This window comes from Schistosoma mansoni, chromosome 2, assembly GCF_000237925.1.
Source record: "Schistosoma mansoni strain Puerto Rico chromosome 2, complete genome".
In the NCBI taxonomy this organism is placed as follows: Eukaryota; Metazoa; Platyhelminthes; class Trematoda; order Strigeidida; family Schistosomatidae; genus Schistosoma; species Schistosoma mansoni.
Genome location: NC_031496.1, coordinates 15,826,004 through 15,843,486, shown reverse-complemented (window position 1 = coordinate 15,843,486; position 17,483 = coordinate 15,826,004). Strand labels below are relative to the sequence as shown.

At 34.0% G+C, this 17,483-nt stretch overlaps 1 protein-coding gene across 1 annotated transcript; it reads right to left on the bottom strand.

Moving 5' to 3' along the window:
* Positions 1-15,036: 15,036 nt before the first annotated feature.
* Smp_171430 (hypothetical protein) lies at positions 15,037-15,903 on the bottom strand (the record flags this gene model as incomplete). The annotated part of the gene is made up of 2 exons (XM_018795837.1): positions 15,037-15,113; positions 15,891-15,903. 2 exons carry the CDS (start codon positions 15,901-15,903, stop codon positions 15,037-15,039), a joined length of 90 nt encoding a protein of 29 aa, XP_018650109.1.
* Between the last annotated feature and the right edge of the window lie 1,580 nt (positions 15,904-17,483).

Genomic DNA, 17,483 nt, shown 5'->3' with positions numbered 1-17,483 from the left:
CGACTTTTTATTTTAAAGATGGCATACATGGAGTAATTATTCAATTTGGTGTGCGGCGGACACACATTTTATCTTCATAGTTGTGTGCTAGTATTTTCATGTCACCCAACCTGATTGTAAATTTTCCTTTTAAAGCCGTGTTGTGTTAGTCGCATGAATAATTGTTTCAAAATAACTGCTCTGTTCTCGCAACTGGTGAGGAATGTTTACAGTCTCCAAAGGTATATGATTAAAAAATTTTATTTCTTCGTTTACAAATTTGTAAATCCAGTTTTCCTGAACGCTCAGGATCATCAAAGCATCTTCCAAAACAAAGAAGGAGGGAATCGCAATCAATTTTATGCAATCACCAATGATCAGTTTTATGAGAGGCCGAAGTCTATCCTAGAGAATTGTTCAGGAAAGGACCTCACCATCCTGATGGGAGACCTAAACGCCAAAGTCGGAATGGACAACACCGGATATGAAGACATCATGAGACGACATGGACTGGTTGGTAGTAAGGAAGGAGAACCGTAAGAGATTTGCAAATTTATGTGGATTCAACAAAATGGTTATAGGCGGCACAATATTCCCACACAAACGCATACGCAAAGCTACGTGTGCCTCACAGGTCACTCTACAAACAACCAGATCGATCATATTTGTATTACTGAAAAATTCAGAAGATCAATGGAATATATAAGAACTAAGTGAGGAGTCGACATAACTTTTAAAGGTGAGATTAAAGCTAAAACACACTGGACAACTGAGGCAACAACATTACAAAGGCTCAATACAGCTTTCACTCTAGATACTGACAAACACAGCAAATTCAAGATAGCTCTCAACAACAGGTTCCAGGCCTTACAAGATCTACTGAAAGAAAAAGAAACTACAGTGGGAGACAACTGGAAAGGGACAAAGGAAGTACTAACTTCAACGGGTCAGGAGGTGCTGGGCGGCAAGAAGTATCATCATAAGGAATGGATCTCTATCGAAACCTTGGGAAGGATTCAGAAAAGGAAGAATAACAAGACAGCAATTGACAACAATCGAAAAAGAACAGAGAAAGTCAATGCACAAGCTGAATACACAGAAGCAAACAAGCAAGTGAAGAGGAGCATTAGAGCTGACAAATGGAAATACATGGATGAGCTAGCAACGACGACGGAAAAAGCCTCCAGAGAAGGAAATGTGAAACAACTATATGATACATCGAAGAAACTAGCTGAGAAATATAGTAAACGCGAGAGACCGGTCAAAGACAAGGAAGTCAATCACTGAGATTCAATAACAGAGGAACAGATGATTAGGATACTTCGAGGAACTATTGAATAGACCAGCTCTGCTGAACCCACCGGACATCGAAGCAACACAAACAAACCTTCCTATAGCTGTCACTCCAGCAACAATCGAAGGAATCAGAATGGCCATCAGACAAATCAAGAGTGGGAATGCAGCAAGACCTGACAATATACCAGCTGAAGCACTGAAGTTAGACATAAAAGCAACTGCAAGAAGAGTGTTACTGAGCCGGATGAAAGATTCAACGCATACACAGCTTAGAGATCAACAGGTCGGATTCCGTAAAAATCAATCGTGCACAGACCAAATCGCGACACTGGATCATTGCTGAACAATCAGTTGAATGGAACTCGTCACTATACATCGACTTTTTTGGCTATGAGGTGTTTGACAGTGTGGATAGGAGAACCTTATGGGACATCCTTCGATACTAAGAGTAACCCCTACATACAATAGACAGCTTGAATGCAGCTAGACTATTTTGACTTTGCAAATGACTTGGCTCTTTTATTCCATACACACCAACAAATGCAGGTCAAGACAACCAGTGTAGCAGTAGCCTCTGTATCAGTAGGCATCAACATCAACAAGGGAAAAAGTAAGATCCCCAAAATACAACACAGAGAACACCAACCCAATCACCCTTGATGTTGAAACCATAGGAGAGGTAGAATCTTTCACGTATTCAGTCAGCTTCACCGATGAAGGTGGAGGATCCGATGCAGACATAAAGGCAAGGATTGGCAAAGCAAAGATAGCATTCCCACAGTTGAAGAACGTATGGAGCTCAAAACAACTGTCGAACAACATCACAGTCACAATCTTCAGTACGAACGTCAAGACAGTTCTACTGTTTCGAGCTGAAATTTGAGAACAACCACAACCATCAAAAATGTACACGTATTTATAAACAATTGTCTAGTCAAGATACTCAGTGTCTGTTGACCGGATACCATCAGTGGTGGCCTACTGTGGAAGAGGACAAATCAGCTTCCATCTGAAGATGAAATTAAGAAAAGCTGGAGGTGGATAAGACATACATTTCAGAAATCATCAAACTGCATCACAAGGCGAGCTCTAACTTGGAATTTTAAAAGAAAACGGAAAATAGGAAGGTCAAAGAACACACTGCGTCGAGAATTGGAAGCAGACATAAGAAGGGTGAATAGCAACTGGAGATGACTATCGAGGACAGAGTTGGGTGGAGAGTGCTGGTGGGCGGCGTATTCTCCTCCACGAGTGGTAACAGACCTAAGTAAGTTTGTTAATAGATATTCTCTTACTATGATACAAACTAATTCGCTTTAGGAAAGTTACCCTTTATTATATACTTTTCTTTCTCCTTTTCCTCCTAATAACAGATATTTACCGTTTGGTGATTATGATTCTATCATTATTTATATTTACGTTGTTTGATATACAGTTTCTATTCGTACTGTTATAACGGAGTATTTCGAACATTAATAGTAGTTTATTTTCATTCATATATATATATATATATTCATTCGCTAGACTGTCTGTTTTATCTATTGGTATTCATTCAATTGACCAGGGGGCTGTATTACGCAACTAATTATTATATGCTTGGTCACTTTGCTCATGTTATCATTCATAGGTTAGTATTTAATCATCTATTGTAGCTTCATAACTATTAAATAAATAATAACTTTTTGGTTAGTATATCTTGAATGATTTTTCTCCCTAGTAAATGAACTATTCAAAACATGTATAAATCGAATTTTATTGTTACTCTTCCTAATGTTGAAAAGTGAATGCTTATATATGGTATACGGTATTTATCTGTATTGAATTTGTTTATTCAGTTTTTGTTATTATATTTTATTACGGTTGCACTTCACCAAATAATCATTATTGGGGTCTTGATTATTTCACATAATATCAATATGCTTACCTTATTTTTAGGCTTTCATAATCACATGAATTCCTTCGAAACAGATATTCTTGGGTCATTTCTAGGGAGAGTATGAGATTGAATTAGCCTCAGTGTGACTTATGTTTGAAAACGCATATTACTCAGAGTTTAGCCTTTGAATGCTTTTCTTTTTTTCCATATTAATCACTTCATTTAATGAGCAAGAAGATGATGTATTCTAGAAAACTGGTAAATTCAGGACTAACGTCGATAGATTCTAGTTACTAAAAGGATTATTGTCCTATTAAAATGTCTTATCCTTCCTTGGAGTTCTTCAGTTAGTTTCAAAAGAAGTAAGTGGTAGCCAATTAAATCTGTTGTGCGGTAACAGACTACTCAACTTGTAGTATACAAGTCTTAATGTTATTTTAACGTGTCATTTATATACTAATGTTCTCCCATTTTGTCTTTAGCGACCAGAAAAAAACTTAAAAATGCTGTTTGATGGTAATCAGAGTACGTAAGCTCAACCTTGTTTCTAGTATTGAATCTTTTGTTTTTGATTGAGGTTTAAGTTTTTAACAGTTCATCCTTGATGATAGTGATTATTGTTTCACTCATTTAACTGAATGCTATGGTTCGCAGCCTCGAAATAGTTTACAATGGGTAACGTAAATCTGATCCTAATTTTAGGTGCTTTTTGCTTCATATTAAATCGTGTCTCACTATATTAGTTTCTAGTTCTTTTATACTCTCTCTATATTATTTATTCTGTTAATATGAAAATACAGGTTACGCATTTTTACTGTTATATGTCTGTAGTTGCTTTAGGTAACCAAATGGGTATAGGTAGGTATTGTCAAAGTACAGATGACCATCAATACATAAGAGTTTATCAGATATAGCTAATAATTATTGGTCACAGTTAAGAAAATAACGTCAGTTATCAATAATATCTATGGCATCACTCTATTATACCATTGATTTCATACAGTCATGAACTTTACCAGCGGGTTAGTTACCGACTAACTTTTTTTTATCTTAGTTATTCTATTAACCATTTCATATTACAAAATTAACACCACCCTGTCTTAATTAGATGATGTCGAATAGAATTCAAAAGAAATAACATTATGAATATGATTAAAACTGAATAAACTACTCTAGTGAACGTGTGATACTACGTTTATAACTAAGATCGCCAAATATAGTTGATTGCTAATGATAAAAACCACTGTCTTTTAGAATAAATATGTTTCGCTTGTTACTGCATATTATTAAGATTGAGCAGATAAGTAAGAACGTGAGACTTTAATAGCTATGCTTTGCTGAATCACTGTGTGTTTTTAACGTTTGTTTATCAAACAATAAGTTATATGTTTTCCTAGATTTTGCTCTTTTTTGACTCATTAACTGTTGCTACATCTTCTACCGTCCATAAACAACGGTGATTTGTTATGAAATATGCCATAAGTGTCGTGGTTATGTATACATCAAGATTTCTTGTTAGTAGCTATTTAAGTTTGTATTTTATGTGTATAACCACGTGAGTCCTTAGAGCTGAATAATATAAGATAATTATATAGTTTTTATAATTTAATTGATAGATTAGGAATGAGTTGAAATCTTGAGTATGTAATAGAGAGTTGGCATATACAATAAGTCACTTTTTGGAATGATCGATATTGGCGTAGGTAAAGTCACAACTGTAGCCTAATCATCATAATATTTGCATTTAGAGAATAGAATCAGTTGATCAAATTTGGTGTATATTTACTAGAATGCTATTCACTGAAAGTCATATAGTAGTTTTTTTTGTTACTAACTTGATCAAAAAATAAATAATATTTAGTGGTTAACCTCTATCGTTAATCTGGCCTGAAAAGTAAAGATTTCTCAATTAATTTCGTACATATTCTTCGACCAGCAACATCGGTAGCTTAACGATGTTTGGAGATACAATATCAAAAGAACAAATACATAAGCCATCTGATTAATTAATCCGTCGGACTCCAGCAGCAAATCAAACTTGAATAGAGCGCAAATGCACGATTGTCAAGGAAGTGTCTGGGGAAATCTTCAACAATTCTGAGGAAAACAAACAAGAACTCGAATATGTATAAGTGCTAAAGATTCATGAATTTGTAGATAATGTGGAGTCGCGATTGACTATGATCACCACTACAGGAAAATTACGCGCCAGGTATCGACGTGGATCTCTCGGTAGGCCAAACACCAGAAGGCTGTTAATGGTTGCAATAAGATACATTTGTTGGAGATCTCGTGGTTTTGAAAGAATACCGAGACGTGTCAAAGTTTACAGATGGGACTGCCGAGCGTACTCGAGTTCGCGTAGGGTCACAGGCAGCGGAAGGAAAAGTGTCTTTGGTACAGTTAAACAAACAAGTACAGTAAAACAATCACTGGTACAATCGGTTATAATAATAATTGTTTCCATTATATCAACTGCGTTCTCGTCATGAACGTAGGTCACTACAGATTCATGCACTGTAGCTACCATCATTTAAATTATATAATATTTCATTCTAAGATTTTATCTTTATCAAAACAATGTGTAAGAATCTCGTCACTATATGTTGTGTAACTCTCTCTTTAAAGACTTGATTGTCATGATGAAGAACTATTAGGGGTTGTTAAACGAATGGATAAGACAATAGTCAATAGGTAATCTACAGTGATATTGCTTGCTCGTGTGATAGTTGATCTGGAGGCCATATTTTGGGCATAAAACCGTGAAGGATTTGATGTCAACAACAAAACTGCTATCTGCAAAGAAAAGTCCCCCCATTGGTAACTGTTAATATTTTCCAACTGATACAAGGTGTTTTCGCTGTAGAGGCCTCATTTTCGAATGTCTTCCCGTTATTATGTCACTGTCTGTCACGAATAAGTTTCATTCATATAGGGGGTGTAAGGGACTGACATTACGCCTCTGTGTAAATCCATTACTGTCTGAAAAGGTATTAAGCCTGATAGGTTAATATGTTAGTTTTAATTTTTCTAATTATCCCCCATTTATTCAGATAACATCTTTTAAATATGTATCGGTGTTTGTTCACTTTATAATATTGTATATTTAGCTTATATAAACTCAGTGGATGTTTCATGAAGATATTGCTACCCAGGTTATTCACACACACACACACCGCTTATTTTGTCCGTGAATTCATTTCACGTTGCACGCGATGCCTGCCAAATCTAATCCGAAGACTACACTTTGTTCACACATCCATATTCGCTACATTCACTATTAGTTTATCGTCTAATTAGAATATTTGAAGTAATATATACTTCCAAAGTACTTCATTGTCACTTTCCAATATCATATCAAATGAATTTATTGATAAAACAGGATAAACCATGTTAGCTACAAGAAGGTACACTAGGCGCGCCCTTTTAAAAGGACAGTGGTATTGTTTCTCGTTGAGTTAAATTCACTGTTTTGATCGTAAATTACGTATCAAAGCTAATGTTTACAATTTAATTGAATTTATTTCAGTTAACATGACATTGCATTTGTGTGTTTTGATCCTGCTTTTGTGTATTTACTGCATCAAAGCATTCTTGGTCGGCTGCGGCTAGATTCTTTGATCAAGGTTGTGATTTCCCTTATCTTATCGTAGGACACGGGGCGACCTTATATTGTCAGTCCGTATCTTTAATTATGATTTGGGTATTAATATGTCTTATCTTTTTGCTTCCTCCAGCACTAATAATCTCCGAGGTCATAGCAAGAAGGTTCAGAAGCCGCCATTTAATAAACTAAAGGTGGGGTCCCGTTTTTCTCATGGATTGGTCAATGACTGGAACGCATTACCAGAACAAGTGGTATGAGCACCATCGGTGAACATTTTCAAGAAGTAGCTGTACCTTCGCTGGAAGGAAATCTGTCAGGATTAACACAGGTTCATCAACCTGCTATCCTTATTACTGAAGACCGAAGGTAAATACAACTTTAAATAAAATTCGATCGTGGCTAACATAGTACAAGTTCTTCGATGCAATTCTATGTATAGATTATGCAAGTGTTTCTGATTTACGACAAGTGAATCAAAAAATCCGCCAAGTTAAATGTTAATCTTGTTCAGGATACTGTCCGTCGTTTGTTGATATCGGAGTTCGACTTTACTGAAAAATGCTTTTGAAGAATGTAAGATTTCCATCAAATTGGACTGCAGGTTTACTTACTGCAATAACTTTATGGTTAGAATGAAACTCAATGTTCTGTCTATTTTCCCAAACTTTAGGAGTTCGAAATATAAGCTGAAAAATAAGCTGTCAGCAGTGATAAGTATCACATTCTTTAACCATAGTATTAAATAGAATCAATGTATAACAAAACTAGGACACAATTTTTTCGAAATTCAAGAAGTATCGAAATAATACAAAAATTAGCATATTTGTAATTGGATCACCAACAATTGTATTGTAGTGAGATAAATTCAGGACAAGTTTGATTTGCATTGTGTTAAAATGAAGCCATTTTTTATGGCGTGTCAGTTTTGTTTGATCAATACCAATTGTATGTGATTAGCTGATGGATAGTCGGGTAGGCAAGGAATCAAATGATGAAATATTGAGCACATTCACACTCAAGGCACAGGAGTCAACTAGACAACTGAGCATAAGTTAACCAATAGCATTGAATTAATGCATCCGATAGTCACATGCGACATCCGACGTATTTCGGAGTCAGTAGATAGTTGTATGAATTTGGCATGTTTGACCCAATTATCAAATGTACGCTACACAACACCAAGAACTTACATGATAGGGACTGGCGAAATCGAAAAATAGGTGAGAACAATTGAGTGTCGTCTGCTGATCAAAACGATACTGAAAATGATTTGGATGAACATGAAACAGTAAATTTCGGTTTTTTCGAACTCGTGATGAGGTAGTGGCTATTTAGTAATATTCCCGGATAAAAACAACACCCAAAAATTCCAATTATCCCTTCAGATACTCCGAGGGAATTTCCCAGTGTTCAGTCATGATGACACCATTTAGTTTTCAATTTTAATTTTACTTATGATATAGGTCTAACAACTTTTCCAAGATGAGTAACGTTTGTATGTATTTGGCATGGACGTTTATTATTCAAATTCAACTAGCTGCCGGCGCTTGGTAGGGGATTATTATCAGAACAAGCTTAAATCTGGCGACAAACACATCTCATAGTCTGAATAGTCGGTTTGGAAGTTGTTTGTTACGATAAATCTGCCTACCACCCGTTAAAATATTTTACTAAGTCACTGTCAACTTCATCTACACGTACATCAGTGTTATTCAGCCGTGATAAATCTAATCATTCGTCAATGTTTGAACGGAGAAAATTGGTATCTCGAACGTGAAAATATAAGGTACGTTAGTATCTGTTGTGAAAGTTTTCTAAGGCACAACAGGACAAAGGGAAATCACCCAAATACTTAACACGAAATGAGATTATATATGTCGCATACTGTCTCATCTATTTCGTTGACATTCATCTATGTTGATTATATCATTCAGTGGATACAACTTTACTTTCGAAAACGATTTCCGTGGTATGTGAGTATTTTCCCTTAGATAGACCTTTACGTAACCGGTTTTACCCGGCGATAATCAAATGCCGAACGCTTATGCATTTACAGTGAAACGATAGGCTTTTGATTAGAGCTACCCGAAGTTGTAGAGGATTTTATAGTTTTTTATTAGCAAACAAACTGTCGGCATATTTTGTACTGCTTTTTGGATTTTCAGCATCAATTTATTACTATCACTCTAAACATGTTTGCCTTAGTTTACGCAGGTTTTTTATTTCAGTGAATAAAGTGGTTTATTCAAATAGCTTTCGTGAGTCCAAAAGGGTAATGTTCATAGCAAATGAATTGTTGTCTTAACTCAACCTACATATGTTTAACAACAATCATATAATTCGGCAACACAACCCTCAGTTTTTTACTGATCTAATCTTTGTATTAGGCAGACATTTACTATTAGTACAAAGATAGTATTTCTTTACCCCCCAGAAACTCAAACAATGGTGGCAAGTCGCAAAATAATAATGGCTTCTAAAATCTACTTGTTATATTCCTAAAGTGGTGGTGGAGCTCGTAGACAGTCAGTAGAACGTTAGGCTGAATCTCGCAGACATAATTGCTTAAAATTCAGAAGCCCTGGTGTTTGTACATATCTTTTGGTGTGACGCACTTAAATAAACAACATCCATACATATGTAGCGGTAAATAAATTTGATAAGTCAATAGCTACGTAGGTCTTTGACATTTGATGCTGGCCTTATAAGTTGCAAGGGACTCACCTAGCTGAAGTAGCTCGGTCGTACATCCACACCGGATGCAAACCTTTTTACGACGAATCGAAGTTTTCATTGAGCCTGTTTTCCATTACTATATTGTACCACGTGGCCTCTTATAGTAAAGGAACGATGACCGAACGCTGCTGAACATAGTAAGCTGTCAAGTGAGTGTTTACCAACGACAAAGTAGTTGGTTTTAAACTTCATACTGGCCACGCCTTAGGGTCGTCAAGACTTCTACAATTCATTTATCAGCATTCGCTTTTTAAACAATGCTATTTAATAGTTGGATGTCTTGAGTTGACGTCAATTTGAATAATGTCAATATACTTCATCGTGATAACGGTAGATCTATTTCTGCTTTATATGCTTATATATATATTCCTGGGTTGGCATTATGGATGAAAACGTGATGTCACATTTACAGGGTAATTATATATATATGACCAAAAAGTGTGTTAAAACGAGGTACTTATCCGGAAATCCGTCACATTCTAATCGTAACCACCAGTCTAGCAGGTTTTCGAGCTAGCTTCCGAAGAGTAATTTCTAGCACAGTAAATTGACTTCAAAAATATAAATAAATTGGTTAGAATCCCTTTTTGTTTTAGACAGTCTTCTATTGTTTAATTACTAATCTACGTCCTGTCCTTGGTCGTCAGAACTATTTAAAGCAATAACTGTGGTATAAAGTACTGTCTGGTGACAACTCATCCTTTCAATCTTATAGTTATCTGGAAAAATAAAATGTTTCTACATGATAAATCTGTCACAATCAACTAACAATATGAATATTTGAATCGGGTAGCTGATGCTGCAGGACTTAACACAGTCCAACGATCCAACTAAAAATTATTTCTTCAGCTGCTGTCTATTTAAAAGGCATTGAAATTCAATTTATTGCGCACATTCAGGAAGATAGAAGACAGATCAGATTCAAATCCACACATAATGCTTTTTTAGATCTTATGAAACGTATTTGAACAATTTGCCTGCTTTGTTAAAATTAGTCTGAAGGTCTCATCTATTTGGTTTAAGTACTCTGATCCTCAAGGTCAAGTTGGAGATTAATTATGAAACTGTAAACATAAGGCGGAGTTTCCTGCTTCTTCCAGTTATAAGAATAGACTCATAGTCATTCATTGTAAAACAATGAACTCATCAGAAGGTTTGATTCAGCATGCTAGAGGAAATTTTAGAGAAAGCTTCTTATCCTCTGAACTGGGAGAAAAAATTGGTCTGGTATCGCTGTTGATTCTTGAAATAATTTGTACAGGTGCGTGAATGGATCATCGGTACGGGAACAAAGTTATTGGACTCTCAGACTTCTAAACCGTATAATTTTGAAGAAGCCTGTCAGATTCGTAAATCACACGAACAATTCGAGTTTAAGTGTATGGTTGGTTTTTGCTAGTCTTTTTAATTTTGTATAGAAAGCTTTGGAGGTCTTCGCTGAACTTTGTGATTACAGAAAGCAAAGTAGCATCAATTTGGAACTGAGTGAGCTGGACTATATGGTACAGAGTTTTGTGGAAAAGCTAAATAGGAGAACGTTTTTTGTTGTATCGTGCTATACTTATTTCAGATTGGTTGAAGAAGTAACAAATATTCACAAAAATCGAATCTGATTTTAGCTTTGGAATATTTTGGAGGAGTTACAAAAGAGGGAAAAGGAGGTCGATACCTACGATGGAACGTCCATAAGAAACGCGATATCTGATTTAGAGCACGGAGTTGAAAAGTGTGAAGTGAGACTAAACGGTCTTGCTCATGAACTTGAAAGACTGAGAATAATTTTGAAACCTTCTGATCCGGATTATCTTGGACAGTTGGAAGATGGATTCAGAGACGCATGTCGAGCTGCCACTGAAGCAACACAATCCCTTAAAATTCGCAAACTTGTCCTCAAGAAGCACTCCAAGGTTTGTTGACGATTTGTATTTAAAAGGATAGCATCTTAAAACCTTTGTCAAAAAATACATACGGGACAAACAATCTTGACAAAATTTTAAAAAACTGCTAAGTATCAAAAAAACTATTCGATATTTTGATGACTTAAAACTTTGAATTGTTAGGACATGATTGTTTACCATCACTCAGTTTCTCTAACGACTTTTTCAGATTATAAAACAACAGCAGCCTGAAAATTCCAATTTTTTTGAACGTATTAAACATTAGGGTGAACTGTTTGTTGTTATAGCACATGAAACATGTATTTTTTTTTGCAAAATAATGGTATCTGTTACTAAAAAGACTGCTTGTTTTTGCCGTAAAAATGTAGTTGACCCACTCAAACTTTGTCTTCTAATTGTTTGCTGGGTTAGTTGAAACTATGGAACTTTGTATCCGTTTGTACATGCAAACTACGTCAAGTTAAGTTTTTGTTAGCTTGTTGCTCGTTCGTTTGGTAGTCAGATCACACATATTTTAAGACATTAGTTCTTGTTATCTAATATAATATTTACGAATCTGCCATTGTTTTTTTCACAGTAATATCACAAAGAATTCATCGGTTTGCGTCTGCCTAATATGAGGGGGTGATGAAACGAAACTTTATTGACGTTCTTTAATGACTCTTAAAATGAACTTGCTAAATTCCGAATACTTATTATGTTCAAATATGGTTCAGAATTAGTGCCAAAAATTAGGGTGGGGATTCATTTTCAGTAATCGGAATAACTTTTTTATTCACGCACTGGCATCAGCTGTAACGCGAGAACACTCTAAGGACATAAGAATGAATGAATTTTACATAAAAGTTCAAGAGGCACTATCTTTTATCCGATTGGTTCGTTTATGAAGCTTAGTGTCCACCAAGACATTTTTTGGAATAAATCAACACAGATCAATGCTTCCATCTATTTTGATTGGCATTCAGAAGTTTTTAGCAGTGTAGGTTACAGTATAACAATGTCAATTTAAGAAATGAAGTTTTACAAGTGCACAATATATCTTGAAATATAGACTAAGGATAGTTCTTTATCAGTCATATAGATGACTGTTATCGAAACCTTAAGGTTTCCTAGATATCATATTATAATAGAAGGATATTCTGCCTGGTTCAGAATGTTGTTTAGCTCCCACTATTACCGAATCCTTAAAACACTCTGTAAACAGAATAGCAGCTGTGTTATTTATAGTAGTTAGTTCCGTTAAATTTGTTGATGGTGCAAAAATATAGTTTGTTGTGACATATGTATAATTCAGCTTATTTATGAAGTTTTTCGGAGACATTTTAAATCATGCATAATTAAAAATCATGGTCACTTTGAGTAACAATTATTTTGCTGGTTATGTTTTACAGTTGATATATGATCAGTAGTCTTAATAAATTATGACTAAATATGTTTAAAATACACCTGAAACTCGGTAAGCTGATTATTGTCGTATAATGCTCTCTGAGATTTAGCACGAAAAGCATAATTTAATCATGATAGCTTGTTTCATTCTGTGGATAACTGGGATTCAATAACTTTGGCTTCAAAAGTAAGTCTACAGAAAAGTAGTTAACTTATTTAAATAGCTACATAAATTTCATTAAGGGGGAAAAACTTAGCCAATTAAGCATGGATGTCTTCTAAACAATGTACAGAATATTGCACATACAAATTATCGTGTTGAAATGTTAGTTGGCCGTTTTCCAAAAATGTTAAATCGATTACTGTCATATTTTATACCGGGAGTTCATGGTAAAGTGCACTCACAGTCAAATGTTGAAGTGAACATGAGACCTTCAGTGCATTTCATTTGATAACAGTGATGAAATACTATATCACTTCCAAATCCACTGACCCTACAAGTTATCATTTTCTCCTAGAATGTTACGAAATTCATTTCATAACTAGTCAATTGAAAATTAATAAAGATTGTTAACTAAGATAACTGTATTTTAAGTTTGTAATATTCGCAAATAATTTCAATTTTGAACTAGCCGTAACCGGAAAACTGTAGGAAATCATTGTGTAATGTATAGAGAACATTTGAAAGGCATGAAACTTTGACTCGATCGATGTTCAATAATTTTTGATATTAATTCTGCAACTGATGTCAGTTTCTGATAAAGTGTATTTTTTGATTGGCAGATGAGTTTATACTTAGGTGAGCGATCAATAAGTAGTATAAATGAAATTAATCTTATTTCCCAGTAATAAGGCTGTGATTATAAATGTTAATTATAGTTCACAATGCTGCTTAAACATGAGAATAGTGCATTTTATATTTAACCACTTGATGTGCTAATTGGTACACCTGATGCTTGTTGTATGGACCTGTTTTTGTTGAAACTGGTTTTCGATAGATTAGTACCAAATGTTTGTTAGTTGATATATATATATATATATAATCTGCGTTGTACTTTAATTCTTTTTTCAGTAAATATAGTACACAATGCAACTATTTGTGTATAGTAATATTATTGATGGCTGAACATATCTGTTCGTAATGAAGGTCTTTTAAACACGAGAATTAAGCTGATATTGATAAAATATATAAAGATAGGGCCAGATCTCCACTAGTTATAGTCACGTTTTAAATTGGTTGTGTTGTTAAAGTAATCACGGTTGGCCTTCATTGTAAATCTAAATGTAGTTTAATCTTCTTCTACAAATATATCCGACTGAAAAGATTGTTTGTCTGTTTATTGCAAACATAAATTAACACTTATTAATCAATAAGCTTTGTTTATGAGACAAAGGTTAACATATTTTGTTAGTCATTGTAATGACAAATTAACAAGTTTATGCCTAATGATATTTTTATTAGTAGGAGTAGTGTTTTCTAATTATTATGTTAGCTGCAGAACCGATAGAAATCAAGTAGTTCTCAACATCCGCTGAATCGCAGCTTTCCTGACAGTTTTATATCCATTACATAATGATTTTCAACAGTTTTCTTACCTTAGTTTTACTGATTCAATATGAACACATGGTGTATATGGAATGGATCCATTTTAGCATGTTTTAAAAGACTGTCTCTGTTACTCAATGATCTGTCTTTTGACAGGAATCATTAAACATTGAATTAACCTAAATCACCAATTCAGAATTTAAAATCGTGAATGAAATTCTAACTTTTGTTACATAAAATTTAAACTCGTTGTGGTTCATTCCCGTGATGTTACAAAAGATAAATCAATAAATGTATGCACTACTGTTACAGTGAAGTTTTTTGAAAATTGTTAGGATATCTATTCTCTTTTGATTACTTTTTAAATACCATTGAATGGAGCCTAAAGTTAGTAGATTTTAGTGAAGGTTTGCATTCGATATTACCGTTTATTGTGTATCGTTCAAATGATACTCAATATTAAGTGCAATCGAGATAAAACCGTAGACTATAATATAACACTTTTATAAAGACTGGAACGATTAACTTGGTCATGAAAATATCGCTAACATTAATTTACAATACTTCATAAATTGGTATCAATCAAATCATCTAATTGTTTTTTCAGTTACTTGAATGTGAGGAAAATGTTTACGAATCAATCGGTTGGATAGAAGAGCTTTATGAAAATATTGAAGTAATGTATGAAGAAAATTGTGTTGGAAAAAACCAGTTAGAGTCCGAAGATCTTTTGAAAAAGCATAATGATATAGAAAATCAAGCAAAAGTAAGTAATATTATACTTTTCAACTCATTAATTTAAGAGAAAAGAAATCAGTTTTGGTGTTATTCTTTGATGTCTATCGCTTTAGTAGGTATTTGTCAAAACTACCTTAAATATAATTAGTTCATTTTCAAAAAACTAACATTCTATATAGAAAGGAATAAGGTTTACATCCTTCATGTTAGAGAATTGACATAGACTTAAAAAACACAAAATGGTAAAACTAGATCAATATAGCAATTAATGAGCGTCAATTTTCACGTGGTTAAATGAAGCTCTCTCTGACTAAGATTATCCGCAAGGTTTCCAATGTTCAATAAGTTTATTGGATATAGCGAATTTCGGCCGTTGTTTCCCGTTCATTTGGCCTATGAACTTTGTTTATTAGAGTGTAATTTTCAGCACAGATTTTAATCCAAGTGTCTATAGTTATGTTTAAATGTTTATTTTTAACATGCCTGCGTAGCACGAACTGAAATGACAGAAAGAAAAAACTAAAATAGTTAACATTAGAGCCTGAAATGAAATCTTTGATGCAAATTACTCTCCAGTAAGCAGAAATCGCCTAACAACAAAATAGATGAATTGTCTAAAATTGTCAGATGTATTGCACCAGTTAGAATGAAAATAGTGGGGGTGATCTCATCCGATTCTTTGTCAAAAATGTAGGTTAACCATTATGTTAGTTTTAAACTTAGTTGTGGTATGCTTTATATAACAACGTATATTCTGCCAAGAGCTAATCATTTTCTATTCACTTCTGTTTATTAGACATTTATTTTCTTATTCATGAGAGATGTAACTCGTTTTATTCATGTCCCAAACAATAAGAAGCTGTTTGATTAATTGTTATGTTGTTAAACTTGAAGCAATATTGCATCAAATTAGGTTAGTACACTTCATAACAGTATACGGACAGATAACAGGGGTAGAAATTAAATTAACAAAATAAAACTTGTAAGCCAACAATGTTAATATTAAATATAGATAAAAAAAAACCGAGGGTTTACTCTTTGCAAAAATGACCTCCAACATTTTCATCAACAGATTTTTATTAGCTTGAAAGCCTTGACTGACTTTGAACATATGATGTAATCAAACAGTTATCAGCTTTATAAATTGCTGAAACGTCAAAATATCGACTTTGTTAAAGTTCCTTAACCGATATTGTTCCTTCAATAGGTTTGTACATCATAATAGGCAATTATTGACAGTTATCAACACAATTTACACTTTTAAACTGAATTCACTCAGTGATTTTGCATTTCACCATAATTTGCAATACATTATTATCTTTTTACTTCACTTATAATCCAATATCTGTAATATGTTCTCATTGTGATTATAAATAGGGTAGTTTAGCTGAAATAAACGAAAATGTATATTTGCAGTAATCTTTCATCAGGGATAAAATAATTTCAGGTTTATTTAATTATGTGGATAACTACTGACATACGGTCACTTATTGTACTCTGAGAGAAACAGGATTTAGAACAAATGTCTTTGAGGTTGTCATGCGAAAATTCTGCCAAATAAATTTCAAGATTTGACAATTATAAAATACCGATTCCGTTATAATTAATAACTGTTGTGTTCCACTGTCATGAAAATGAGGGTCATAGACCAGTACGTACTTATTCATATTAGCTACCAAGCGAGGTTAGTTTCTTTTCGAACTAAGTAATCAGATCCTCAAACAATAAAGGATTTATAATTTTAGACTGCCTTAAATAAAAGAATCGAGATTTCCTATCACGAAGTCAAATGACCTCATATTTTAATTTGAAGAAATCATGCACCATTTACTCATTTATCTACATACTTAAGTATTGAAAAGAAAGCGTCTTAAATATATAAATATATATATATCAAATAATAAAAATGAGATTATGATGAGATAAACAATGAACAAGAGCCCACTTTAAAAACAGGGATGAATAAACACTAATGTATAAGAGTACAAAAAGTAATAATAATGATAAAAGCTGTTCAGTCAAGAAGAACCAAACAAGGAAGAAGTCTTCCAGTTACAAAAGTCCATCTCACTTTCATGAACAATGTAAAAGAAAATTACAACAGGGTCGCCAATAACCTACATTCTGGATTATGTCTAATAACGTCTCAAGCCACTATGTTGTATTATCTATAGGATCCCAACAAGGAACTCGTGACGCATCAATCGATGACAGTTCTGCAAATCTTTTTTCCATGCCACAACACCATGTCACACACTGACCACCACTCCACTTGTTCCAATCATTCCCAGCGTTGGTATATAAAATGCATCATGTCGAATCCTCTGATACGAAATCCAAAGTACATATCGAGACCACCGATGTCAGTGTTTAGATATGGTGATATCAATTGAATTATCACCATTTTATCCAAACACATGG